The sequence below is a fragment of the Miniopterus natalensis genome, chromosome 2, assembly GCF_054644295.1.
Source record: "Miniopterus natalensis isolate mMinNat1 chromosome 2, mMinNat1.hap1, whole genome shotgun sequence".
NCBI lineage: Eukaryota > Metazoa > Chordata > Mammalia > Chiroptera > Miniopteridae > Miniopterus > Miniopterus natalensis.
In genome coordinates this window covers 179,703,190-179,731,023 of record NC_142082.1, presented here as the reverse complement: position 1 = coordinate 179,731,023, position 27,834 = coordinate 179,703,190, and the positions used below count along the sequence as shown (strand labels likewise).

At 55.9% G+C, this 27,834-nt stretch overlaps 1 protein-coding gene across 3 annotated transcripts; it reads left to right on the top strand.

Annotated features, from left to right (window-relative positions):
• The first annotated feature begins 396 nt into the window (after window positions 1–396).
• Window positions 397–12,851, top strand: IL2RB (interleukin 2 receptor subunit beta). Of its 3 annotated transcripts, none has more exons than XM_087813989.1 (9): window positions 397–481; window positions 930–1,044; window positions 1,810–1,891; window positions 3,991–4,096; window positions 5,539–5,687; window positions 6,881–7,040; window positions 7,562–7,661; window positions 8,982–9,066; window positions 12,072–12,851. In XM_087813989.1, exons 1-9 carry the CDS (start codon window positions 397–399, stop codon window positions 12,849–12,851), a joined length of 1,662 nt encoding a protein of 553 aa, XP_087670115.1. The 3 variants fall into 3 exon arrangements, with proteins under 3 accessions (XP_087670115.1, XP_087670114.1, XP_016078832.2); XM_087813988.1 differs by having other exon boundaries at window positions 6,881–7,046; window positions 7,565–7,661; XM_016223346.2 differs by having other exon boundaries at window positions 6,881–7,046.
• Window positions 12,852–27,834: the final 14,983 nt, after the last annotated feature.

Genomic DNA, 27,834 nt, shown 5'->3' with positions numbered 1-27,834 from the left:
ATACAGGAACGTCTTGCCGAGTGGTTTCAGATTGGCTAAGGGGGCGGCAGGGCAGAGAGGAGGTAAGCTCTAATCCCAGCCTCCCTAGGTGGACGCGAGCAAATCTTTCACTTTCCTGGGCCTCAGTCTCCCCAGTTTTGAACCAGGGACTGGGCTTACTCACGGAGCCCTATCAGCAATGACAGTGTTGGGGTCCCTGGATGGCTGAAGGAAGGGAGTGAGCAGGTGTGGGGCAGAGGGAGCAGCAGGCACAAGGGCCCTGAGGCCGGACTGCATTGAGCGGTGAGGGGTGGACGTTTGCACCCTGAGCAGGGCAGGGGCGGGTGTTCACTTGTGCTCTCCCCCCTCCTCCCCTCCCTCCAGGGCTCCCTTCCCTAGCTCCCACCCGTGGATGTGATGGCGGCTGCTGCTCTGTCCCGCTGTCCCCTCCTGGTCTTCTTCCTGCTCCTGGCCATCCCTCGGGAGTCTGCAGCGGAGAACGGTGAGGATCCCGGCATCTGGACAGCGAGAGTTCCCTTAGGAAGGAAGCCAGGGCCTTCTAGAGCCCTCCTGGGCCCTGCTTCTTGGCGGAAGGCCTGTCACCCAGGACAGGAGGCAGGCAGAGGCAATGGGACCAGAGACCAGGTGTCTGCCGCCCCTGTCCCCCTCTGTCCTCTCCCACACGCCTCTCCAGGCCGCAGAAACACTGGCACCTCCGCCCTGTCCCGCCCCAGCCTGCCTGTGGGGAACTTGCAGGCTCTGGGGCTCAGTTTTTCCCTCTGAAATGGGCCACTAACCCCTTCTCTGCCCATCAGGGCTGTTTAGCTCCTCCTCTGGTAGGCTGAGGGTTTGAGGAACAGGGACGGCGGGTGGGCACCCTGCAGCCAGGGCGGGAGGGAAGGGCAGTGGGCACCCTGCAGCCAGCCACTCACGCCCCGTCCTGCTGGCAGACACTTCCAAGCTCACGTGCTTCTACAACTCGAGAGCCAACATCTCCTGTGTCTGGAGCCGGGATGGGGGCCTGCTGGCCACAACCTGCCTCATCCAAGCCCAGCCTGATCAGCGGTGAGTGTGCGGTTGACCGGCAAAACCGCAGAATCTCAGGCCGGCGGGATCTTACAATAGCTGACACTTAGGCTCTTGAAATCCTAACTGTCAGACTCCAAGGCGTCTGTACTTTGAGAACCTTGGATTCATGGAACCCATAGACTCTTGGTGTCACAGGAGTCTGGAAAATTCGAGAGTCAGATATTGAGACTCCTGGAACCTGGGTGGGAGTGGGGTGTGGGGATCCAGGCTGGACAAGGTAGACTGGGGACACTGGGCTTTGAACTTGCTCTACTGAGGCTGGAATTGACTTTATAGGCAAGAGAGGAGGAAAGGGGCGCACCAAGCTTTGGGAGTAAACTGGGGTTTGGAGAGACCCCCTATGGCAGCTGTGGGGAGAGGGGACTTGGAAGTGGTTGGGGAGCTTGGGGGTGGGGGAGCTGGTGAAGGGATAGCATGCTACAAACATCCTAGTGACGGCAGCATGGACTCCCAAGGCCCAATCAAGCCCCGTGGGAAGACTTTGCAGGGCCTTAGGTGCGGAGGCCAGGTGTCCAGAGCTGGTTTGTTTCTAGAAGATTACTCTGGCTGCCGTGGGCCAGGCTGGGGTGGGGAGGGCAGAAAAGGTGCTCATGAGGGGAGGTACAATAGATGGAGGACTTGGCACCCCTGTGAGGTTGATGTAGAGCACCTGTGCAGACTGGCCTCACTGCACGGGGACCACCCAGAGGGCTAGTTCCGGGGTCCCTCCTTTTCTTCTAAGCAGTCCTTTTGTCTTGAAAGGCCCTGGAACAAATCCTGTGAGCTGTTCCCAGTGGGGCCGGCATCGTGGTCCTGCAACCTGATCCTTGGGTCCCCCCCATATGTGAGTATCTGTAGCGGAGGGAAGAGGGCCAGGGGTAGGGTGGGTGCCTAGGGTGTCCTCCCAGAGAAGAGCTCAATGGCCAGCAGGCTTTGGTGGCGGGCTGCCTGGGGCTAGGAGGTGGAAGGAAGGAAGGCAGTGTCCAAAGGCCAGAATGCAGGCCTGACCTGGCGGTGACAGATCCATGGTGCATGAGGCTCACTTCTGCAGCAGCTCCCGCTGTCTTCCCCATGCTGGGTGGGTCCTGTGACACTTCACACTCCTCTTCAAGTGGGGAGAGCACCCCAGGAATAGTAATAGCCACACCTCTGACTTCCCGAGGTCTCACCAAATGCAGGGTGGTGTGGGGTCAGGAGTGAGGATTCGGAACTGGACGGTCTAGGCTCCATCCCTGGCTCTGCTGTGCACCAGCTGGGTGATGTCGGATGGCCTCCGTGCCCGTTTCCCCTTCTATAAAATGGGAATGATTATGGTACCTACCCTTGGGGTTGATCTGAGCGTGAAGCACTTGGAACACCACCCAGAAGAGAGCATGCACTTGACACGATTGTCAACGGATCCCTGGGGAGTGGCAGGCTGGACCTTTCACCATGGCACTAGGCTGCCTCTGGAAGGACACGTGGCCATGTCCATGTGGATGCACATCAGATCGCTGCCTGGCAAACCCTGCTTGGCAGTGAGGGGCACCAGGGATGCCCAGACCATATTTTCCAACCATCATCAAGTTATAAGCATACTCAGGGAGCAGGAGAGTGGAGGCGTGCACAGTGCAGCTGATGAAGGACAGCCTCTGGGCCCAGACTGCTGTGCCTGTCTTCGTGAGCTCTGCGGGTGGTCTGGTGTTAGGTCCTGGTCCCCCCTAGCTGTGTGACTTTCCTAACTGTGTGCCCTCAGGCAAATCCTTAAGCCTCTCTGTGCTTCGGTCTCCTCAGCTATACGACGGGAATAGTAACTGCCTGTCTCGTAGGATGTCGAGAAAATTAAATGAGATAACATTCGTAAACGCTTAGAAGAGAGCCTGCCACAGGCTAATGTATTGTTGGCATCTTTACAACAATGGTAATAGTAATAATAATAATAGTAGTACTAATACTGTCTGGGAAAATCTGGCCCCCGTAGAAACTGGCAGAAAGCTAGGGCAGGGCCCTTGGAGTACAGAGGGAAGAATTGTTCCAGCTCTGGGAACTCTGAGGACCAGGTTCAAGGTTTGCTCATAGTGGGCCCTGCAGCAGGTCAGAGGGACTATGCCGCAGGTCCTGGACATAAAAACAGCCCCAGAGCGTAGACCCCACCGGTGCCTGCAGGGCTGCAGGGCTCCCTCTGTGCGGAGAGGAGGCCACCAAGCGCTGCTCACTCGGCAGCCCTGGGTCAGGCACGACAGGCCAGGACTGCAGTTTTGGTGGGGCTGTGGACACAGAGCCTGAGTTTGAATCTGGGTTCCCCTGCGGACCAGATGCATGACATCGGGCAAGTCCCTTAACCTACCTGAGCTTCAGGTTTCTCACCTGCGGGAGGGGGGTGGACCGCTGAGAGAATCAGCCAGAGCAGTGGCCCAGGCACCTGAGCAGGGCCTGCCCGCAGAGGCTTAATACCTGGCTGTTTCCTTCCAGAAAAGTCAGGGGCTGTGGCTGGGAAAACACGGGAGAGGGGAGCCTTTCACACTTAAAAACTATTATATAGGTACAGTCCTAGCCCTGCACCTTCTTGGGGACTCATCCTGTTTGCATACCTCTTGGAACCGGGAATTCCCTTCCTCCCAAGGCAGCTCACTTCACTCTAGGTCAGGGTGACAAACTGCTGTCTGTTTTTGTAAATAAAGTTTTATTGGTACATAGCCACACCCATTCTCTTACCTGTTGTGTGTGACAGAGTTGAGTAGTTGTAACAGAGGCCGCATGACCTGCCAAGCCAAAAATATTTACTACTTGACCCTTTCCAGAAAAAGTTTACTGACCCCTACCTTAGACAGTGTGGGCTCGTGGTGGGGGCTCCACCTGCACTGTGGTCTCCCCTCCTGCCCTGCCCCCACGCCCTCACCCCCATGGTCTCCCTCCCCACCCCAGCTGCCCCCATCAACATCTCTGCCCCCCCTTCCCTTGCAGTCTCAGCAACTGACCTCAGCAGACACCCTCAAGATGAGTGTGATGTGCCTCGAAGGGGAGAGGTGGAGGAGGGTGATCACGCAGGACTTCAAGCCCTTTGACAACCGTGAGTGAGGAATCCGGGGGGGGGGGGTACCTCCTTCCTTGTCTGTCTCTCTGGGATCACACTGTTACAGTCTCTCCATCAACTCCCACACCCACATCTGACAAGTTCACTGCCCGCTGCCCGAGGATGAAGTCCCAGCTCCTTACCCTGACATTCAAGGCCGCTTGGGAGTTCACCTGGCTCACCTCTCCAGCATCCTCCTCTTGCGGCCTATATTCCTGCCACACCAAAGGCCGACTCTCTGAACTCAGCTGTCCATCCTTGCCTCTGAGCCCTTTCGCATGCTGGTCACACAGTCTGGAAGGCTCTTCCCACCTGGAAAATTTCCATTCACCCTTCAAGGCTCAGTGAAGAGTCACCTCCTCCAGGAAGCCTTCCCAGACTCTCCTAGCCCTTTGCACTTCCCCTTTCAGGGTGTTTATGTTCTGGGTCATCACTGCTTGGTTATGGGTCTGTCTCCCTCACTGGGCGGTGAGCTCCGTGAGGACAGAGCTTCTGCCATCCCTGTCTCCATCCTGAGTACTCAGCACCAGGTCTAACCTGGGCGGTGCTCTGGGAAGGTTTGTTGAATAACTAAGTGCCTGCCCCCCCCCCCCCAGCCCTTCCTGCCTCCCTCTAAACCTTGGAGGCCATCTCTAGGGAAGAGGTGAGGCAGAGGGTGAGACCCAGGCAGTGTTCTAAATGCAGCCCTGACTTAATTGAGTGTGATCTGACTGGCCGATCATTTAACATGTCTGAACTCAGTTCCCTCATCTGTGAAATGGGCATAATCAGTTACCTGCTGCACATGGTTTTTGTAAGGAGCCTATAAGCCAAGACTCAGAAACTGCTTAGCACATGCTCAGTAAGCATTCACTTATTGTTGCTCATGGAGTTCTATAAAGTCTCAGAATTATAAAACTTAGATCAACTTAACTTCAGAATCATAAAATCTTATAATCATATAAGATTAATGAGATTAAATTAAATGAATGAGATGATCCATTTAAAACGTAGATCATTTCTGAGTCCAGAGAAAGGCTGCCCTGATTCATCCATTCAGCAGATATCTAATTAAGCGCCTATTACGTGCCAGTTAAAGTTCCAGGCACCAAGGACACGTGAGAGAACAAAGTCCCTGCCCTCAGCGAGCTCAGTCTGGTGAGGGAGATGGAAAATAAATAAAGAACCCAAAGTAGGGATTTTCTATGTCAGGTGATCATAGCGCTAGGAAGGAAAATGAAGCCAGCGACGGGACGGAGGGGCGAGGCGGGTGGCCGGGGAAGGCATCTCTGAATGGGTGATATTTGAGTGGTGACCTGCGGATTTCTGGGGGAAGGGCACGCCGGGAGGGAGGAACAGCAGCTGCAAAGGTGGAGGTGGGAGCACGGCTAGGCTTGATCATCTCGGCGTCATGACCCAGCATCCCCAAAACTTACTCTCCCCTCCTTCTCCCCCTCCAGTTCGCCTGATGGCCCCTGACTCCCTCCAAGTCACCCACATAGGGACCCACAGATGCAACTTAACCTGGAGCGTCCCCCAGGCCTCCCACTACCTTGAAAGATACCTGGAGTTTGAGGCCCGGACGAGGTCCCCAGGCGGCAGCTGGGAGGTGAGTGCAGGGCCAGCCTGCCCTGCCGATTCCTCCTTCCTGCTCACCCCGTCCATCCGTCCATCCTTCATCTCGGCAAAGGCAGGGCAGCCCCAGGCAGCCCTGGGCCTGTCTGCACTGCCTGCTGTTGCCCCTCCCCCACTCCGCGTGACCCCTAACAACCCGGGGTTCCAGCTGGCGGCAGACTGCAGGCAGGTACTAGGGCAAGGTTTGCATAACCGAGAGACAGGCGGCTTCCCTCTGTGAGGTTTCCGAGGCCCTGGACGCCGCCTCTCCACTGCTCAAATCCAGCGGGTCCAGGCTCACAGCAGGCTGTCCTTGCTCACGCACTCATTCCTTCGCTCACTCAGCCACTCAGCAAACATCCCCTGAGGACCTGCTATGTGCTGGATGCTGGGGAGACAGTGGAGGGCCAGGCTGGCAAGCTTCCTGCTCTCAGGAAACTCACGTGTATGTGCGGGGCAGGGGGACGGAGAGGCAGGCAGTTGGCAAACAGAAACAGTAGACCATAGGATACTGATAAAAGTTATCAAGAAAATGAAATGCGGTAACACTTCTAAGAGGGACTGGGACAGGCTACTTCCTTGGGCAGGTGACCAGGGAAGGCTGCTCTGAGATCTGAGGGTCAAGGGGGAGCTGACTCTGCTCAGATCTGCGGAGGGTTTTCCAAACAGAGGAAAAGGCCACTGCAAAGGCGAAACATGGCCTGGGGGGGGGGGAGGGAGGAATGAAAGAGAGGGTGCAGAAGGAGCAGGGAGAGGTCTGCGGGGGACCCCTTTCTGGTCATGTGGAGAACAGGCTAGTGAAAGGGGGGAAGCAGGGAGATCCGCCTCAGGCTGAGAGGTGGTGGGAGCTCAGACCTGGAGCAGGGAGGAGGGGAGGGAAGGGAAAGGGTCCCCAATAGGTCCTGGAGGTGGAACCAGGTGCTGGAGGTGGAACCAGTTGACTGGCAGCTGGCTTTGGATGGAGGGGATGAGAGAGAAGGAGGGGTTTAGGATGACCCTGGGGTTTGAGCCCCAGCAACTGGGTAGTCAGGGAGCCTTTTGGGAGGATGGGGTGGGGTCGAGGAGGAAGGGTGGCTGGAGGGGAGGAAGGAAGGCGCTGCTTTGCTCAGCATCCTGGTCAACCCTGCCATGGGAGGCGAGGTGGGCAGTGGGGGCCCCTTGGCTCTGACAGTCCTGTCTCTACCCCAGGAGGCCACCGTGCTGACCCTCAAGCAGAACCAGCAATGGATCTGCCTGGAGACGCTATCTCCAGGCACCCCGTATGAGTTTCAGGTGCGGGTCAGGGCCCACCGAGGCAACCTCATGACTTGGAGCCCCTGGAGCCAGCCCCTGGCCTTCATGACGAGGAGTGAACGTAAGATGGAGTTGGACAGGGAGGGGTGGCTGGGGGGGCCCTGGGGGCAGCTGGTGGAGGAGGCCTGGGGCTGAGGCCACAGTGCTCATCTGTCACCATTAGCTCACTCGATGTGGCCCTGCAGTGTGGGCAGCAGGGGCATAATTGTGCCCATTTTACAGATGGGAACAGGGACTCATAGCCTTGTGAGTTAGTGGGAAGGCCAGAGAGGCTCTTTTCACTTTCCCATCCTGAAACCTCAAACTCCTGGTTTCTTCCAGGGTTGGGGTGGTCTGCTTTCGCCTCAAGCCTCAGCCTCCTCATCTGTGAAGTGGGTACCATGATACCGAGGCAGGGCTGCTGTGACGGAGGCATGTGATGCCCCCTGTGGGCCTGGCACACAGCAGTTCTGCTGGTCCTGCTGGGATGCTGTGAAGGCCTTGGGGCAGAGATTGGGGAGGGGGGACGCTGCAGTGATCTGGGTGAGTCGGGGTGCTTCTCTAACCCCTCTCCCTGTGTCTCTTCCCATCCATGAGCAGCGCCTTCACTGGGCCATATCGTCGTGGGCCTCTGCGGTGCCTTTGGCTTCGTCATGTTAGTCTACCTGCTGGCCAGCTGCCGGTACCTTGGGCCCTGGTAAGAGCACTGGCTTCCCTGTCTGTCCCGTATGCTCCCATCTGACACACACCCCTCACCAGGTCACATTCTGGGCTGAGCCCCCAGCTCGGACACACCAGTGCTCCCTCTACCCTCCCAGGAGTCTGCCCTGCCTAGCACCTGCCCTCTCCCTGTGATCCATCCCCAAAGACGGAACCAGCCTAATGGGAGTGGGGGAGGGAGAGCCCTGGAGGGCGGAGGCGACAGGGAGCAATACTCTCAGGACCGAGTGTGTGTGTTCACGCCAGCTGTTGTGTGTAGGTCATCATGGCTCTGTCTGGGTCCAGGCATTCACTCATTTATGCCTTTACTTACTGAGCCCAGCTCCATGCCAGGCATGGCACTGAGTGCTGGGGATGCCAGGGCTAGCCATATGCCTGCAGTCCCATCTTCTTGGAGGAAGGCAGATACTTGGCAGGCATACACATATATAACGGCACACCGCGTTAGGATGGGGAAGGAAGGTGCCAGGCGCACTGGAAGCAGACTACAGGGAGAGGAACCCCAGCTCGGGTGGCCGGGGAAACTTCCTGGGGAAGTGATGATTCCCTTGAATGGGAAGGAGGAGCTAAGGGGGAGTGGGCAACGGGAGGAGCAGAGAAAACAGCATGTGCAAAGGCCCTGGCTGGGAAGGAGGGGAGAATATTTCAGAAACTGAGAGTGCAGGGATGTGGTTGTGGCTGAAGACCAGAAGGGGATGGGAAGAGGGCTGACCTGAGCCTGGGCATGTGGGCAGCAGCCATGTTTCCTGGGCTCTCCAGGCTGTGGCATACATTTCAACACAGATGCCTATAGATAACGGAGCACTCAGATTGGGATTTGGCCCCACTCACCTCTCCCCAAACCAGGTGCCCTCGGCCAGTGAAAACCTGAGCCACCATCCGTGACAGCCCTGACTAGGAGGCCCATGATCTGGCCTCTGCCTGACTCCCTCCTCCTGCTCCACTCTGCCCTGCCATCTCTGTCCTTGGCTGCTGTGGTCCCCACCCCACACCCTTCTCTTCCCTAGCCCACTGCTCTCTGTCTCCACAGTGCGAATGGTAACGTTTCACACTTGGTTTGTGTCTGTCTCCCCACTAGAATGTCAGCTCCTTGAGAGCAGGGACCTGCTGTGTCGGCCGGTCCTTGTCCCAGCACCCAGCACAACATCCTCCCTTACTGGACATTCGATCACTATGGACCGAATGATTGAATGAAGAGTGGCTCCATGTTCTGCCCTCAGAGCCGTGGGCTGATCGCAGGGCACCATGGCCCCTTCCCTTCTCACCCTCCTTCCCTCCCTCCCTCTCCCATGTCCAGGTTGAAGAAGGTTCTGAAGTGTCACATCCCAGACCCCTCGGGGTTCTTTTCCCAGCTGAGCTCAGAGCATGGAGGAGATTTCCAGGTAGGAGCCTGGAGATGGAGGGCAGAAGAGGGCAGCTGGCGTGGGCCGGCCAATGGGCGGGTGGGTAGTGGTGCCAACAGGGAGGGAGGTGGTGCAGGAGTAGCAGGTTTTGCTCTGTGTGAGAGCAGACAAATACTGCGAGGAGCAGCCTCAGGTGGGCGTGGGCCCCTTCCCCCAGCTCTGGCACCAGTGTTCTTTGTCTAAGTGGCACCTCCCATTTGAGCCAGACTGCCTGGTTTTAATCCTGGCTCCACCATTCCTGGCTGTGTGACCCTGGGCAAGTTACAGAATGTCTCTGTGCCTCAGTTTCCTCACCTGTAAAATGGGGAGGAAATAGTGTCACTGTGTATATGGCCCTGAGAACATTGCCTGGCCCACGGTCAGTGCTCAAGCGGCCCTCGCTAGAATTGCTGTCACCGGTCTGTTGACTGAGCAGGTCTTGGCAAGCAGAGCACGGGCTAGAATTCAGCCCCAGCCCTACCCCTACCCCAAACCAGGTGCCCTTGGGCAGTGCCCAACCTGAGCCACCATCCACCACAGCCCTGATTGGAGGCCTACATTCTGGCCTCTGGCCTAACTCCCTCCTCCTGGTTCCCTGGGCTCTGTGGGGTACAGGTTCTCCCCACACGACAGAGAACAGACCTGCTCTGTGCAGACATGTGCCCTCTGCTCCTGCAGAGAACCCCCGGGCAGGCTCCATAACTTCTCACAGACGCTCACAGTCCTCCAGTCACTTCTGGCCACAGAACACAGATTCATTTGAGAAGCACTAGCCCATAGAATAGTGACACTCTGAACACCATTCAAAGTTGAGTCTCCCCTCCCCCAGTCCACACCCACTTCAGGAAGGAAGCTTCAAGGGGGAAGGGGGATGTGGTGGGCTGCCTCTACCACCCAGCCAGCCCCTGCCTCAGGCTCCCTAGATTTGGGGGGGAGGGGATGAGGTGGGGCGGAGGGAGGTCAGGAGGAGTGCTGAGGGGTTGTCATGAGCTGGCTGTGGAGTTCTCTCTCAGGGCTAGTCAGGCCCCCTGCTGGAATTCTTCGGAAAACTCCCAAAGACTGGGATATCTTACCTACAGTGCTCTCAATGTGGGGGGAATGTAGCAACTTAAAATTCCTCCTTCAGACCCAAAGGTAGTGAGCTCCCCATCATCAAAGGTATGCAAGCAAGTCTTGCCTATGTGTCGAAACAAGTCTTGCCCATGGCTGAAGGGATTCCTGCACTGGACCTGGCTGGAGGCCAGACTAGGTGCATTCTCAGTCCTCCAGCTCGAAGTCTTTCTGATTCTGTGGGCCTAGGCGTTTTGGGGTGAAAATGGGGTCCTTCCTAGAATGCTGCAAACCACTCCATCTTCCTATGAGATCCTCCTGTTAGATACCTGCCCCAGCCTAGCGTGTGGCGGAGTCCCCGGGGACGCACGCGGTGGCTGGGCGTCAGGGCTGGCCAAGTGGGCCCCCCACCCTCTGCGTCTGAGTGGGAGGCCTGCTCCTCTTCCTCTATCCCAGGACCCCCAGCTATAAGGCCACAAGGCCCACTGCCCTGTCCATGGGCCTGGGGGTGCACGCTAGCGTGTGAGTGTGTGAAGGAGGTGTCCCTGTGCCCCCGCCTCTGCTTCAGGGACTGTGGATGGAGGCCCAGGCCCAGGAAGTGGCTTTGACCACACACACCTCCGAGGGGCCCAGGAGGCCTGGCCTCTCCTGGCTGCGTGCCTGGCATGCTGCCTGGCTCTGCCCTCCACCCTCTGTGGACCCCACCGCCCTGCGCCCTTTCCTTCTCTCGTTGATTACCCTTCCTTGCCATCCTCAGTTCGCCCTAGAGCCTCTCACTCTTGGATTTTCCTCTTGTAACACAAACTTCTGGTTTGGAGGAGGGGGCAGATTTTGTTGAGTGACGTGTGCATGTGTGCACATACATGGGGTGTGTGTCTGTGCGTCTGTTTAACAGCCGGCTTAGCTCCAGAAACTCACTCTGGGGAGGGAGAAAAAGGACATTTCTCTACTGCTCCATTAATTCATCTGAAATATATTGATTGGGCCCCCAGGCCCTGTGCTGGGCACAGGAATGTTGGGGGGAGCCCATCAGGCCTGGTCTCTGGGCTCTGGGGACTATGGTCCAGCTGCTGAGGGCTCCCAGGACAGAGAGCTGTTGGGGTTCTCAGATGCACCACCCCGAGGGACCCACTGCTCCCCACTGTGTAGCCTGCATTGTACCATGTGCCAGCTGTCTCCACCTTCGTTTTCTTACTTGACAGCTCCCTGAGGGTCCACAGTAAGGAAGCAGGGGGGATGCAGCTAACTGGAATTGAGGCTCAGAGAGGTGCAGGGACCTGCCCAGGGTCACACAGCTACTGAGAGCCAGGGCTGGAGCCTAATCTCCCTGCTCCTGGCCAGGGCTCTCTGGACTCTGCAGCAACTGAGAAGTGCTTGGATGGGCAAGTTCCTCTCTTTGTAGAGGGAGGGTTGGGGGGGTATAGGACACTGGGAGGGAGAAGTGAATCGGGGGACTATTAGCTCCCCACCAGAGATGTTTCCATGGTGATGTGAGTGGGGATCCTGGACCCCAGCTCTGCTACCAGCTGGCTGTGTGACCAGGGCCAGGGCTTATCAGTATAGGGAACGAGACCAGCATTGGCTGGTTGATTCACACACTCCCGCTAGTCCCTGCCAGACACTGATGTTCTACCCTTTGCTGTGACCTCAGTACCTACAGTAGCGCCAGGCTTACAGTACTGGCTAAGTGGTCACTCATTAGGCCAGCACAGTCCCTGGGCATCTGCAGTGAGCCAGGAAGGCCTGTGCTGGGGCTGGGAAGCAAGCACCTCCTCAGGCTGATCCAGAGGGTTCCCCAAGCCAGTGGGCAGGCGGGTGGGGTATGGGAGGAGAGTCAGGGAGGGCTTCCCCGAGGAGGCAGCCTTGGGTGGCTTGTTGGAGGAGGAATTAGGAGTTGTTGCTGAGAATCTGGAGGAGGCATCCCACTCACCCTCCACCGGTCTGTCTCCTGGCAGAAGTGGCTCTCCTCGCCCTTCCCTTCCTCCTCCTTCAGCCCCAGTGGCCCGGCACCCGAGATCTCCCCGCTGGAGGTGCTGGACAGGGACACCAAGGCCACACAGCTGCTCCTGCTGCAGCAGGACAAAGGGCTCTCGCCCTCCCTTGAGACCAGCGGCCACTCACTGACCAGCTGCTTCACCAACCAAGGCTACTTCTTCTTCCACCTCCCGGACGCGCTGGAGATCGAGGCCTGCCAGGTGTACTTCACCTACGACCCCTGCGCTGCGGAGCTGGAAGAGGGGGGGCCTGCAGCACCTGAGGGGTCTCTCCTCCCACCCCTGCCGCCTCCGCCAGGGGAGGATGATGCCTACTGCACCTTCCCCCCCAGGGATGACCTGCTGCTCTTCTCCCCCAATCTGCTCGGTGGCCCAAGCTCCCCAAACACTGCCCTAGGAGGCACTGGGGCTTGTGATGAGAGGCTGCCCCCCTCCCTGCAGGAAGGAGTCCCCAATGACTGGGTCCCTGGGGCCCTGGGGCCTCCTACCCCTGGAGCCACTGACCTGGTGGATTTCCAGTCACCCCTGGAGCATGCACTGGGAGGAGCGGGAGGGGAGGTGCCTGGCCCTGGCCCTGGCCCTGGCCCTGGCCCTGGCCCTGGGAAGGGGGCCGCCTTCCCCTGGGCCAGCCCTCCTGGGCAATGCCAGGTCAGGGCTCCCACCTCCTGTCTGAGCCTGAACACTGACGCTTACCTGTCCCTCCAAGAGCTTCAAGATCAGGACCCAACTCACTTGGTGTAGACAGATGGCAGGGGTGGGGTCCGGTGGCCGTCCACTGCTGCTCCAGGCCCAGCTGAGGACTCTCTGTCTTCAAGGCTTGTCCACTGCTGAGATACACAGTGTCCAGCTACCCCATGGACATCTTCACCCAGATGGACCCCACCAGGCCCTACACACTTGGCTGGTCACTTCCAAACCTCAGTTGCTGCTCCCTGATCCTACTTACTGCCCAAGTCAGGAACTGCAGGGAGAGGGAGCGTCAATCATGGGGTAGCGTGGGTTTTGCCTCTGAAGCATCGCTCCTCTCCGGCCTGTAGCTGCTCCTTGAGGAGAGTACTCGTGGCTCTCCAGGGGTCTGTACCCTGGCCTCCTTACTGGGCTTCCTGCCCAGTCTCACCCCCTTTCATACTCCCCCCATGTAGCAGCCAGGGCGCTCTTTCTAAAACACAAATATGGCCATGCTGTCCTTGTTTAAAACCCTGCCAGGACTCCCCATGGTCCTCACTTCTTGGGCTGGCCCTTGCCCTCCAGCACCATGTTGGGTCATTTCCTTCTGGAACCCTCTCAACCATCCTCCTGAGCCCTGTGGAGCTCCCTCATGCCCCCCCCTCCACCTTTGCACATGCCATTCTCTGTGCTTGGGGTACCCTCTCCTTTCTCATCTAGGTGACAAACTCCCCTTACCCTTCAAGTTCAGCTTCCCCTGGAGGGAAACACGGCCTCCCTAATGTGCCCAAACCTTGAGATTCAGTGCAGGAGGGACAAGTTCTCAGGGTCACAGGGTGGCTGGATAAAGAGGCCCTGTCACTTCCCTTTGGGATCTCTTGTGACTTCAAAAAGCTTGGCTATTGCATCTTTACCACCATGACCCAAGTATGGACAGAAACCCCCCAACAAAGTGGACATTGACTGGATCCTTCCTCAGTGGCTTCCCAGAGTCACAAGCATGCTGCTGTGAAGAAACCCCTCCTGGTGGCGGGTCCTGATGCTGTCACAGAGTGCCCACTTCTAGGCCCCTCCAACTCCACTATCTACTGCAGAGGTAGCCCAGGGGCTGGCACATCTCCAGAAGGGCAGCTCCCTTCACTGCACTTGACACAGCGCCTTTGGGACCCCACTGTGTTCCCTGGACGAATTCGTGAACTGTGTGGTACCATGTTGCTTGGGCTTCCTGTGCCCAGCTGCCTTCTCGCAGGGGGTGCCGTCCCCTCACAGGAGCACCCTGGGCACCTTGACCCTTCTGAGATCAGGACTCAGGCGAAGCCATGCCCACTAGGTTCCTGCATGCCTGCTCCAGCAAGAGGCTCATCCCCTCACATGGAAGTCTTCCCCCTCCCGCCCTCTCAGGGCTCCCCATCACCCCTCCACCTCTCTTCCCTCTGCCCCTGGCACTGACCCCACCTCACACCTATGACGTCTGTCACAGCCTTCTTCCTTGACTAGGGGTCTGGGGAAGGCATCCACCCTGAGCAGGGAGAGGGGAGGGCCTGTATTTATAGGCCCTGCTTGCAGCTGATTGGACACTTGACACAAGCCCACCCATAGGCTAACCAGCAACCTATGAGGTGAGCTAGAACAAGCTCTGTCCAATCAGGGAAGCTGGGCCCGCACTGGCCAATCAGATTTCTCTCCGTCTTGGACATTTAAACTCAGGGAGGGCGGGAGGCCCCTGGAAGCAGGCGCTGGGGAAGGCTGGAGGAGTGGAGCCCTGGCTCCTGATCCAATGACTCCTGCTGCTGAGGGGCTACTGGGCTTCACTCAGGATCCCTGTTTCCCTTCTGTCCAAAATAAACTCCCCTTTCCGGAAGTTGCCTGAGTCTTGAATTCTTACCATGGAGTAGCTTAATTTCCCTGCAGTCTCACTTCCCGCCTCCTGCCAGTGTTCTGGGCCACGGGGCTCTTGTGTCCTGCCCAACTGTCAGACCCCACTTGGTGCCTAGACCTTTGCTGTGTGTCCTGGGTAAACTAGGGAACTTCTCTGCAAGTCAGTTTCCACTCTGCAGAGTTCTTGGGAGGGTTACATTTCTCAAGCCTTGGTCATTTGTGTTATATATATATTTTTTAATGATCTGTGTGTAACATCTTTGTTTTTTATTACAATTCACATTTTTGGTTAAATACTTTTATTTAAAGGAAAATCTTTATATTGCTTCTGTAAATGGAAAACTGATATTCACTATAAATAAAAGGTAACTGTAAAAAGTAAATACAATAAAAAAAAAAGTTTTAATTCATTGCCTGCCGGAAATCTGCTCTGTCTCTTAGTTTAAAGGGGAGATTACCAGCCTGGTCAGGTAGCTCAGCTAGTTAGAGTGTCGTCCTGATACACCAAGGTTGTGGGTTCCATCTCTGGTCAGGGTGTATACAAGAAGCAACCAATGAATGCATAAATAAGTGGAACAACAAATTGATCTTTCTTTCTCTCAAATCACTAAATAAAAAAATTTTTTAAAAAGGGGGGGAGATTACCAAGTGTCGGAGGCTCTTGAAGACATGCCAGCACCTCGCCCAGCCAGGCGTGGCTCAGCGATTGAGCTTCAACCTAGGATCCAGGCAATCGGGGTTTGATTCCCGGTCAGGGCACATGCCCGGGTTGCGGGCTCGATCCCCAGTCGGGGACGTGCAGGAGGCAGCCGATCAATGACTCTCTCATCATTGATGTTTCTCTCTCTCCCTCTCCTTTCCTCTCTCTGAAATCAATAAAGATATTTTTTTTTTAAAAAAAAGACATGCCATCACCAGACAGAGCATTCCTTCATGAGGAAAGGCGGAGGGGCGGAAAGGAAATACCTTTTTCACTTACAGGAGCCAGCTTTACCTTATCCTGTGCTCAGACGTCACCTGATGTGGTCTCATGGGAAAATATTGCACTTGACTTTTATGAATCTTGGCCATGCCCACCAGCAGCTGCATTTCTAACCTCCCTGAGCCTCAGTTTCCTGATCTGCATGCTGTGGAACATAACACCTGCCTCAAAGTGTCCTTTCCAGGTGATGAGAGATGATGCTTGGGATGTATAAAATTTTATTTATTTTTCAACACCCTTGACTCTGAAAAGTTGGACCAGATCATGGATGGCAATATCTGGCATTCATAAAACTGCACTCATGGCAGACATTGCTAATCGATTGCACCCATGCATGGCAGACATTGCTAACTGATCATGGCCTTCCTTCCTCTGGAGCTTAGGTGCATCTTTAGCTTCTGTAGGTAGGTCCCAATTTATCATAGCTGGTACCTGGTGACATCTCTGGACCAGATAATCCTTTGGGTTCCTTTCACAACAGAAGCTCTTATTTTTCCAGACCCGGATTTCCCAGGCCGGAAAAAACAGGCTGAGATGCTGGAGGCTAGAAAGCTGAGAGGGCCCTATGAGCAGGTAGGCCCAGGGAACCCAGCTGTCCCTGCCATTTCTGATGAGACCTGAGCTGACCGTGAGTAAGGGGCCACCTTACACCAGGTGGAGATGGTCTGATGGTCCAGGGTGGATTCGAGTACGGGCCCTGGGAGCTGGAATGAGGAGCGAGCAACTGGCAGGGGTGGAAGGAGTAAAGGAGAGACAGGCCTGGGTCAGATCGCAGGAGAGAGAAACAGCACCAGCTGGGGACCAGGCGGCCTGAGGCCGGATCCCGTCAGGTGCAGAGCGGGAAGCAGGAGGCAGCCAGGGCAGATTGGGGGATAAGAGACAAGGGAGGAGAGATGGGAGGGCTTTTCAGCCTCTCAGGTCTCCAATTTCCGAGCTGCATTTGTTCCCTCACCTCCCCAATAACCCCCCATCTCTGCTCTCCACCCCCACCACACCCCTGCTGCACCTGGGGGCTCCCTCTCCAAGCAACTCCCAGTGCCCACGGTTACCAAAAAAACTGTGGACACAGACCACGACTAGGATGAAAAACCTCCCACTGTCCTCCTAATTGTTGACATTCCAGATAACTCTAAAATAGTCAAGAAGCATATTAAAAAGGGTTAAGAAACTATATTTCAGACACTGCCAGGCACTCCCCAAGCCTCACCTCTCATCACCTGGAGAGCAGACAGGTATGTTCCACAGTCTGCAGATTAGAAAACAGACCCAGGGAGGTTATGAAGTGCGGCTGGTGGTTGGCGCGGCCAAGATTCAAACTCAGGTGCATGTGGCTCCTGAACTCTAGGCCCTTTGCATGTATGGGAGACAGTCACATTAATGAAAAAAGCAACAAGCAGAATTCCATTCTAAACTTCCTGGCAGCCACTTAAAGAGGGAAAAAAAAGCAGCCCGCATTCCACACATTCCATGATGGTGACCGCAGTCGAAACCACCCCCAGCCGTGACCTGGCAGCGTCACCTCTAGACCTAGACCCATCCCTGGCTCAGCCTCCTCCTTGGCCCACCTGTCCCTCTAATCCTTCCATCTCTGAGCCCTGCCAGGGCGGTCTTGCTCTGGTCATGCCATGCCCCTGCTTAAGCCCCAGTGACAAAGCCCTGTTACATTTGGGACAGTGGCTGAACTCCTTAATGTGATAGCCCATGACTTGAGGGACCTCACGCAGGTCACATCGGCAGGGTCGCTGGTTTGATTCCTGGTCAAGGGCAAGTATCTGGGTTGCAGGTTCGATCCCCGGCCCCGGTCAGGAAATTGTGGGAGACAACCAATCAATGTGTCTCTCTCACATCGATGTTTCTCTCCCTCTCTCCCTCCTGCTCTCTCTAAAAATCAATGGGAAAAATATCCTTGGGTGGGGTTTAACAACAACGACAAAAAGAGCTGCATTTCCTGAGCACTTAGTTGTTCTAAGCATCTCTTTTAATTCACCTGATCTTTATAATGCCAGAGAGGAGGAGAGAGGAACTATTCTTACTCCATTTTACAGGTGAGAAGGCTAAGGCAGAGTGGCTAATGACTTGTGCAAGGCAACACAGCCAGAACACAGTCCAGCAAGGATCCGAATCCAGGCAGCCTTTCGCACTCGCACAGGCAAGCTCTTTATGGCTTGGAAAGGGTGTGCATGTCTAGAGTCTCATAAAAGCTCTCTTGACCTAGCCAGGCAAGAATGACGGGGATTCTGAGTCCTGCATCGCTGATGAAGACAGGTGGCCCCGAGAAGGTGGGGCCGTGTCCCAGGCCACACAGTGAGTCTAGGGGCCAGAAGGGGAGGACTGGAACCCTGGGCTTTCACCCCTCCACCCTTCCATCTTCTGGCCACTGTCACTGGGGATGAGGGGCAGGTGTTGGGTTGTTGATTAAACTTGAGCTCAGCACCAGTGGCCTCAGCCTGGCTCCGGTGACAGCCTCGGGACATCCCCTTACTGTCTGCTTAGAGACATTTTCCACCACCACAGGTATGACACACTCGAGGTTCCCATCACAGCGCCGGGGAGGGGGGTGGTGTGCGGGGCTGTGAGAAGGCAAGGCAGGAAGTGCTGAGTGGGGAGACATGGGGGGGTGCCCAGTGTGCAATTCCAGGAAGCCAGGATGCAGAGGGGAGGGAGGAGCTGGTGGGACAGCGTCTTCCATTCCTCCATGCAGGCGGCCTCATGGGGCACCGGGCACAGAGAGGAGGAGCCTGACTACTGCCCTGTCTGCCGTCCCCAGCTCTGTGGGGGAGGGAATGACCATGGAGGACACAGGCAAGAAAACTGACAGTCACACCCTGCCTCTTGGAAGGAAATCAATCAGAGCCTTCATTGGAAATGCCCCTAACTTTGGGAGGGAGTAGAATGTTGTAGGGACTTTAGCCAGAGGGGATCAGCACAGTTTAGCAGGTTTGGGAGATAGCTGCTTGAGGATGGCTCCTGGAAGGCAAAGGAATTTTCTTAGAGACTCATTCCTTCATTCACTCAAAGCATTTACTGGGGGCCTATTAAGGGCAGGTCACGGTGCTGGGTGCTGGGGATCCAGCGGCGGACAAAACACCTTCTGCCCGGCCCTGAGGCCCCTGTGGTCTCTGTGGGGCAGCTGGTTTGTGGTTAAAGTGCTGGCTCTGGACCTGGGCAGCCTGGATTAAATCCTGGTTCTGTGGACCACCAGCCATGACCTTGGGCAAACGCCTGAACTTCTTGGTGCCTCAGTTTTCTCATCTGTAAGCGAGGGGAAGTACCAGGACTGTTGTGAGGATTAAAGATGTGAGTGTATGTAAAGTCCTCGAAAGAGATGGGACAGGCAAGAACAGGGCTGTGACCGGGAGAAGCCCGGGGCTGCAGGTGTGGAGGCGGCTGGCTTGCCTCCCGGAGGCGCTCCGCTGTCCTGGCGATGCTGCCTGGGTGGGGATGACCTGGAACAATGCAGGTGGGGGTTCTATTGCCCCTCCCGCACCGCCTCGCTCTTTCCAACATCTCGCTCCTCACGTCTGTCTTCCCCCAGCACCTGGGTAAGTCTCAGGGCTTATAGGTTTAAGGCGTGACTCTCCCTAGGGTATCCAGACACCCAAAGGGATGAATCTCTGATGAGGGGATTCCAGGAGGTGTGACATGCTTCAGAAGTGACTTGAGGGTCCAGGGTGACATACCGTTTGGAAGAGCAGTCCACAGCATTGTCAATAACCAGCCTCCTCCCGTCCCCCTTACCCCACCTATAATGGGATCAATTATCTCCTGCCAAAGACATGTTCAAGTCCTAACTGTCCCTCACCTATGAATGTGGCCCTATTTGGAAAAAGGGGTCTTTGCAGATGTAAATAAGAAGAGGTCATGGGGCAGACCCTAATCCAATATGGCCTATGACCAGTGTCTTTGTAAGAAGAGGAGAAGAGACACTGGGAAAGACAGGGGGATGGCCATGTGACGACGGAGACAGAGATGGATTGAAGTTAAGCGGCCACAACCCAAGGAATGCCAAGGGTTGCCAGCAATGGTGACACCACAGCTAGGACGAGGCAGAAAGTGTCCTTCCCTAGCGCCTTCAGAGACAGCACGTCCTGCTCACACCTCGACCTTGGACTTCTAGCCCCCAGAACTGTGAGACAATACACTTCTGTTGTTTTAAGCCACCCTATTGGTGGTGCTTTCCTAGGACAGTCCTAGGAAACTAACACATGGCCTTGGAGCCTAGAGGGCTCTGTCCTCCCAGACTCTTCCTGTCTGCCGCTAACCCCTAACCACGGCTCCTGAGCATGTGAGCCCTGTACTTCCCCAGAGGGTTTGAGAGACGCTTCGCCAGCAGAGAACCACCTCCAGGTTTGTGGGCTGGCCTGTCAGCCCCCACCCCCTACAATGACCTCCTTGAGCTGAGGCTTAGCTAACCCGCAGGACAGGCTGGCTAAGACGGGCAGCTCTCCTGTGATCTCCCACCCTGAACTCCCAGGATAGTGCCATCACTCCTTCCACTGGACTGAATAGTGTCCCCCCAAAACCCAGAACCTGGGACTGTGACATTATTTGGACGCAGGGTCTTAGCTGATGTAAGCAAGTTAGGATGAGGCCCTATGGGATAAGGTGGGCCCTAAGTCCAATAGGACTGGTGTCCGTATAAGAAGAGGGGAATTGGGCCCAGACACACAGACACACAGGGGAGACAGAGGCAGAAGTCCAGTGATGCTTCTTACAAGCCCGAGGACCGCTGGCAGCAACCAGAAGCTAGGGGGAGGCAAGGAAGGATTATTTCTTGGAGCTGAGAACGGACCCGCTGGCATTTGGTTTTGGCCTTCACACTGTGAGATAATAAATTGTTTGAAGCTAGCCGGTCTATGTTAATTTGTTACGGCAGCCCAGGAACCTGATACGCCTCCCAGCAAAGAGGACAGAACGGAGGCCTGTTCCACCTGCACTGGCATGGGACCTGGGGCAGGTCAACCTCTCCTCTCAGGACCTCGGCCTCCTCTTGGGCTGAGTGGGGACATGTAACTCCCAAGCCCGGACGTGAGGCATCACTGTGAGGAGCCCAGCTGGAAGCCCAGAGCTCAAAGCCTTACTATATCATCACTGAAGGAGTTGACAGTGACTGTTATTTGTTCTCTCAACCAGTGTTTGCTTGTCCCGTGTGCCAGGTACTGTTCCAGGCTGGGATCCAGCAGGGGACAAGACAGGCGGGACTTTGTCTTCTTCACAGGGCTCACAGTCTAGGGCTGGGGAGGGAGAGATGACAAGGAAACCACTTAAACCTGGTGCTGCCTCAAGGCCCATGAAAACGCAGCCGGTCTTGGCCCTTCGGCCTCTGGTGGACAGTTGGGAGCACCTGCCGTGTGCGGGGCCCTGGGAGGAAGTGGGGCACACACAGGCCTTCACATGGCATTTACTGAGGGTTCACTCAGCGTCATGGTAATTTGCTGGGGCTGCGTAAAAAGTACCACAAACTGAGTGGCTTCAACAACAGACGTTTATTGTCTCACAGCTTGGAGGCCAGAAGTCCAAGGTCAAGGTGTCAGCAGGGTTGGTTCTTTCTGAGGGCTGTGAGGGAGAATCCGTTCCCTGCCTCTTTCCTACTTTCTGGTGGTTTTCTGCCCATCTTTGGTTTCCTTGGCTGGCAGAAACGTCACCCTGATCTCTGCCTTCATCTTCACATGGTGTGGCCTCATTTTAACTCATTACATCTGCACTAACCCCTTTTCCAAATAAGGCCACATCTGAAGGGACTGGGGATTAGGACTTCCACATACGAATTTGGGGGACACTGTTCAGCACATAGCAAGCATTTTTTCTGTGCCTCCAGGGAGGCAGACAGTCCTTGTCCCGATGGGAGGCACTGGGGCTGAGGTCAGGCCTCCCTGAGTGTCAGCTCGTCTCCAGAATGCCTGAGGAGGTGGCATGTTGGATGGCCCACTGCTTTCTTTCCAAACCAAGGACTTCTGTACAGCATCCAGCTCTGCTGGGCAGAAGTCAGTCGTGTCTCCTTCACGTCCCTGTCCTCAGTGCCTAGCACAGGCCTGACGCATTGTAGGCACTTAACACAGGTTTTTGTAATTAATAAACCAGGAGTTTCGAGTTCAGATTTCTCCAGGGCCTTGGTTTCTGCACATTGGAGCTAAAAATGGCATTGACGAAAGAGTTGTTGTGAGAAGTGAATGAAATAACCCGTGACATGATGGGCACAGCACCTGGCTCACCTGGCTTCACAGTGTCAGCCAGGACCCGGGTGACAATTATCATAGGCTGCTGTGGAGAGTGAGGGAGGACAGCAGCCACCCCACCCCCACCCTCACCCCCACCCTCACCCCCACCCCCATTAAAGAAAGTCAGCCAACCTTCTGTAAGGGCCTCCCTTAGACTGGGCCCAGCACCTGCAATTTATATTCAGTTCCACCTTCCTGCCTTCAACAACCCAGCTTCATCTTCCCCATGCACAGATGATGAGATGGCAGCTTGGAGAGGTGATGTGTCTTGCCAGGTCACCAACAGGTGGAGGGACTGAGATTCTGACCACATCCTCTCACCCTCCAGCACCTGGCTGGATCCTTGTCACCTGTGTGTGGTGGGCACGCTGAGGCCTGGCCTCCATGCCTCACCAGGCAAGCCTCCAGGGGCCTTTCTGGAGACCAACGGGGCCCAGTGTTAGTGTGAAATGCAGGTTCCCAGAGAACAGTGAGGTCTCCGTCCTCTGTTTGTGTGTGAATATGTCCCTCTGCTGTGGCGACAAGGCTACGCAGGCCATACAGTTGCCCTGTTGACGGAGGTTCTCTCTCAGTGGCAGGCAGCCCCGTCCACAGGCCATGCTTTCAAACACCTCCCTCCGCATTTCCCTGCCCACTCCCATGCCAGCCCCTCCCCCAGGCTATAGCAGATAGATCGATGACAGGGCAGGGGATAAGTACAGAGGACACTGATTGTGCAAGATCTGCTCTTCAGACTGTCCAGTGATAGAGAGCGCATGCTCAGATAACTCTGTGCATGACTGTCACTCCTGCTAGACTCTCCTTGGGACACATGTGGGCCCCGAACACCCCCGACATTTGCACACAGCAGGCTTCTTACAGAGCACTCACAGGAGCATGCACATGTGTGCGTGTGGAACACAGGTGAGGTACCACATGGTAGGTATTGCACAGGCAGCCTTCCTTACCTGCACCGGAAACTGTGCACGTGCTGACCTAGCCAGAGCTGGGCACACTCACACACACACACACACACACACAGAGTCTGGGACCACATGTCACAACACACAGGGTCTCGGGTGTGCAGCCTCCTCATTGGGACATTGAGACAAACACCGATCAGCCTGTACGCACCCAGAAACCCTGGTGCCCAGCACGTGCCTTGGAGCACGTGGGGTCAGACCCTCTGCCTCTTTCCCAGCTGTCACACTGTGACTTCAATGTTCTAATAATCACGTGAAAAAATATGAAACCAAGCAAGTGGAATGACTTTTAATAATATACTTTATTTAACCTAATATAGCCAATATGTACCATGTTAACATGTAATCAATGTAAAAACTCCTTATTGAGATATTTTACATTCTTTATTTGTACCACATCTTTGAACCTGGCGTGTATCTCAACAGTCAGCACATCTTAGCTCAGCCTGGTCACATCCTAGCTGCTCGAGAGCCACATGGGGCCACCAAAATAGACAGCACAACTCTACAAAATCAGGTAGAAATTAAAATAATTTCCAGCTAAACAGAAAATAGCACCAAACCCCACTCTTCACTCCACTCTCTTCTCTCCTGTCCTGGGAGCACGTGGGCCCCGCCTCCTTTTCTCTCTCGGGCCACTGGCTTCTCTGGTCTCACCTGTCCAGGCATGGAGACCAGAGAGAGCCTCTGAGTGCACCACACAGGCCTCTCAGCATAGCCCCCAGTCCTCGCCACCCCCTCCTCATGCTCTAGGGGACCAGGGGCTGTAACCAGGCAGGAATGTCACCAGGCAACAAGCCTCGGGGGACAGCTCAGATCTCCTGCACCTGCCCGCCAGCCTCCAGGGTGCCCACGGGGCGGGGCAGAACGGGGCGGGTACTGCTTGTCTCCTGCCTCTGGACTGTTTACCTGAGCACAGTCACAGCGCTATCCTGAACCTAGCAGTAGGCCCATGGAGCCTGGGGCCACAGGCCACAGAGGACAAGGGCCAGACACCCTGACCATGGTTCTGGGCCATTGATCCAGCCCCAGCTAGCCAGGTGGGGGTGGGGAGACCTTGGCCTGGACAAACAGAGGCTGTGAGGTCTGCGTGCAGGCCTGGCACCCACTTGCCACTCCCAAAGGTAAGTGGGGACCTCCAGGATAGGGGGCCAGGATCTGTGAATGACCTGGTGACAGTGTCCACTCTGGGAGCTGGACCTGGCTTCCTGGAATTTGAGCCGCCTGCCCCTGCTCTAAGGCCAGGTCTGCAGGGCCTCATCGGCCAGAGTGACCGGGCGAGCAGAAGGTGAGGGGTCCACAGAGCTGGGACCGGGGCAGGGCAGGGCGGATCCAGGCCAGGTATGTGGACAGCACGGGGACACTGGAGGAGCTGCAGGTTCCTAGTGCGGGAGGCCCGGGTTAGGTGAGGCTGGTGGCTCCTGGGGCAGGGACAAGGCAGGGGCAGAGGCCTGATTTGCCAGCCGAGCGCCCCACCTTCACTCTGCAGGACTGGACATGGTGCCTTCTCCATACCTAGGTGCCCCACCTGGGCTATGAGGTGTGGAGGACAGGCCCAGAGTCCCACACCACTAAACAGGGGACCCTTAGCTCCCAGGCTCAGCACTGAGTGGAGCTGGTAGTGTGTGTGTGTGTGTGTGTGTGCGCACGCGTGCGTGTTTATGAAGTGGAAGGGTTGCATCTATGAATCTGTGTTACAGATACGTGTGTGTGTATGTGTGTACTTCTGCGTGTTTCCATCAATGTACACCTGTGTGTAAGTTTGTGTGTATAGAAGGGACATTCACCCACGTCTCCACACTTGGGAACACACGGTCACAGCAGCTCATAGCAGGGGGTTACTCTCAGCCCAGATGGCCTCCCTGGAAGGTCATAGACCAGAATTCCCGCTCACCCTGCTCTGCTCTGCCGTGGCTGAGTGACCTTAAGTGACAAGTTCGTCTCTATATACCTCAGTTTCCCCAACCATTGCATAGAAACAGTGAGGCACACTTCCTGGTCGGCTGGAGGCTGAGGCGGACTGTGGTTTGCGGTGTTGCCCAGAACGGGGCTGGCACGCAGGATGAGATGCGGCCCAGCCCCAGTGTGCTCAGCCTTCAGTGGGCAGACTGGGGACCCTCCGTTGGTCAGAAGGGCAGGAGGGAGAGGGGAGCAGGTTCCAGAGTGGGGTCCAGGCACCAGGCTAGGGGAGAAGCCTCAGGCCCCTTTGGCAATCGGTTACACCCAGTCTCTCCTTGCAAGGGCTCATTGTCAGTGGGACAGAGAGAGTGTCCCCTAAGGTGGACTGTTCATGGATGGGGGTGGCCCAGGACACTTTGGAGGGGCATCTGCCTCTTCTTGGGCACTCTGGGAGAGTTTCCAGGAGGAGGTGAGAGCTGAACTGAGAGGTGAGGGGCCATCTAAAAGCTGTCCAGAACAGGAGGGGGCAGCCCAGGCAGAAGGAAGGGTGTGTGGGAAAGCTGGGCAGTAAGCAAGAACTTTCACTGTTCAAGGACCAATCTGCGCTCTGCTCTTCACCCAGAGCTGGCTAAGAGCCCTTGATCCGTACGTAACAGTTATCTACCATATTTATTATTAGAATTGGTAGCCTTGAAGTCGAGTGTCACTGAGGTGCAACAGGAAGAAGGCCTGGGGGGAAAGGAGGCAGGAGAAGTCGGCCTGGCCCCACATGCACACAGCACCTTGGAGCTATGCGGGAAGGAACTGGGATCTTAGCATTCATTCATTCATTCATTCATTCATTCATTCATTCATTCATTCATTCAGCACTTACGGATGCCAAGCTCTGCTCTTGGAGCAGGGCACACAGTGGGGAACAGAACCAAGCCCCTGCTCCCGTGCAGCTTACAGCCAGGGAGGAGACAGACAAAGGACACATAAGCATTTCATGCAGTTGAGGTCTGGAGAAAGGCTAGGAAACCAAATGCAGGAGAGAGAGGGGTGTGGTCGGGGAAGGCTGCACCGAAGAGGTAACATTTGAGCACAGACTTGAAGGAGGTAGAGGAGTCGGCCATGAGGCAGACTGAAGGAAAAGCGTTCCTGCTGGAGGAACAGCAAGTGCAAAGGCCTTGGGGTGGCGTGCACTGGATATGCTGATGGTCTGACAAGGAGCTGGGTGGAGCTGCAGCAGAGGGAGGGAGGGGACAGAAAGGTGAGCGAGGGTCACATCACATAGGCCCCCTTGGGCTGTGATAGGGCTTTGGGCTCTGTTCTAGGTGGACAGGAGCCATGCGAGGCTTGTGATCAGGGCATGTGGTGACAGGACCTGTCTGGCGCTTGTGTGGTAATTTGTTACTGAGGGGGCCAGACGACCTGCTATTGCAGGAGTCAGCGTTGACCTGGATGATGGTGGGAGCCATTGAGGTACCAAGAAAGAGTTGGGTTCTGGGAGCATTTGGAAGGTAGAGCCACAGGCTTTTCTCACAGACTGGGCCTTTGCAACAATGGGGAAGTCACTGTGTTATAGTAAAAGATGGGAGTGGCATGGTCACCCTCACAACTGTCAGTTATCACAGTTGTCCATCTCCTGCTGGGCTGTCAGCCCCAAGAGGATACTCACCAATGTGCCCCTCATGGCCAGCACATCAAGCAGATGTGCCCGACGAAAAAGAGGTGGTTCCGTAACTGAGTCTAGGACTCCATGGCCATCACCATCACCCATGCCCCAGCACCAAGTCTCCCAAGTCCTGCTTCCTGGAGGCAGCAAGATGTAGTAGCGAGCACTGCACCAGGAGTCCAGAGACCTGCGACTCCTATTCCTTCCTTCATGGAGCGTCCATTCCCGGCAGGCCCTGTGCTGGGTCCTGCAGGGAACCAGGGTGACTAGGACACAGGCCCGCTTTCTCATGAGGGAGAGACAAAGCCAAGACTGGCATATTGTTGATCTGACCAAGGGATGCCCAGGGGAGGAGGCAGCTACTATTGGGGGCCCAGGGACCCATGGCCAGGCAGGTGGCCTTGGAGTTACCTTTAGGGGTCCCCTCAGTCCTTTAGGCAGAGGGTGTGGCTGCAGAAAGGTGGGGTGCCCTGGGCCTGCAGAGTGATGTGCCTGGTGGAAGTTAGGGCTGCAGGGGGTGGGCAGCAGCCTGGCCAGGGGAGATCTTGGTGTCACGGTGCGTGGTTTGGAGGTGGCTGGGAGCCATGAGAGGATTCCTAGCGGTAAATGACTGGAGGTGGGCAGGGGGAGTAATCTGGTGACAACGTGGAGGATGTGCCCGAGGAGAGATGGGAGCAGAGAAGGCTGCCCCAGGAGTCTGGGTGGGAGGCGATGGGGAGCCCAGGTGAACACCCCCCTGCCCCCACCTTTAGGCTGGATCTAATCTTGGGTTTTTACACAGTGGGTTTTCTGCGAGTGGGCTTTTGTGTGATGTTCAAAATCCTCCCACACAGGTATGAGGGGCATTTATTTACGAGGGATGTAAAATCTGCCGAGTGCAGGCCTGGCCTGGGGAAGGGCGTGAGGAAGGAGGAGCCCTACTGAGTGTCCTGCCCTAGACTGCTCCTCTTGCTGCCTCCTCTAATGGACCTATGACCTTCCCTGAGCCTCAGTTTCCCTCTCAGTACCCAGGTGATGAATGAGGCGGTAGAGCATAGGGGTCAGGGTGTTATTCTGTAGACAAACCGCTTGGGTTTGCAGCCTGGATCTGCTGTTAACCAACTGTGTGACCCTGGCCAAGCTGCTCAACCTCTCTGTGTCTCAGCTTCCTCATCTGTAAAACGGAAATAATAAGAAAACTTACCCCCATAGTGTCTGTGTAAGGCTTACATGAGACAGTGAGTATAAAGCACTGAGAACAGTTGAAATAAATGTCAACTATTGTCACTTCTAGTGCCCTTGAGTCCCCATAGTTCTGTGGGTCATCTCAAAATAGATCCTTGGTGATCCAGACTCAAGAGTAGAATGGATGTGGCCACCTCTGGAGGAGGGAGGGGACCCGGGACTGAGAGAGGATGAGCACCTGGGCCACCAAGGACTCTCCCTAATCTAGCAACCCTGCTCAGCTTTCGGGGACAGCCAG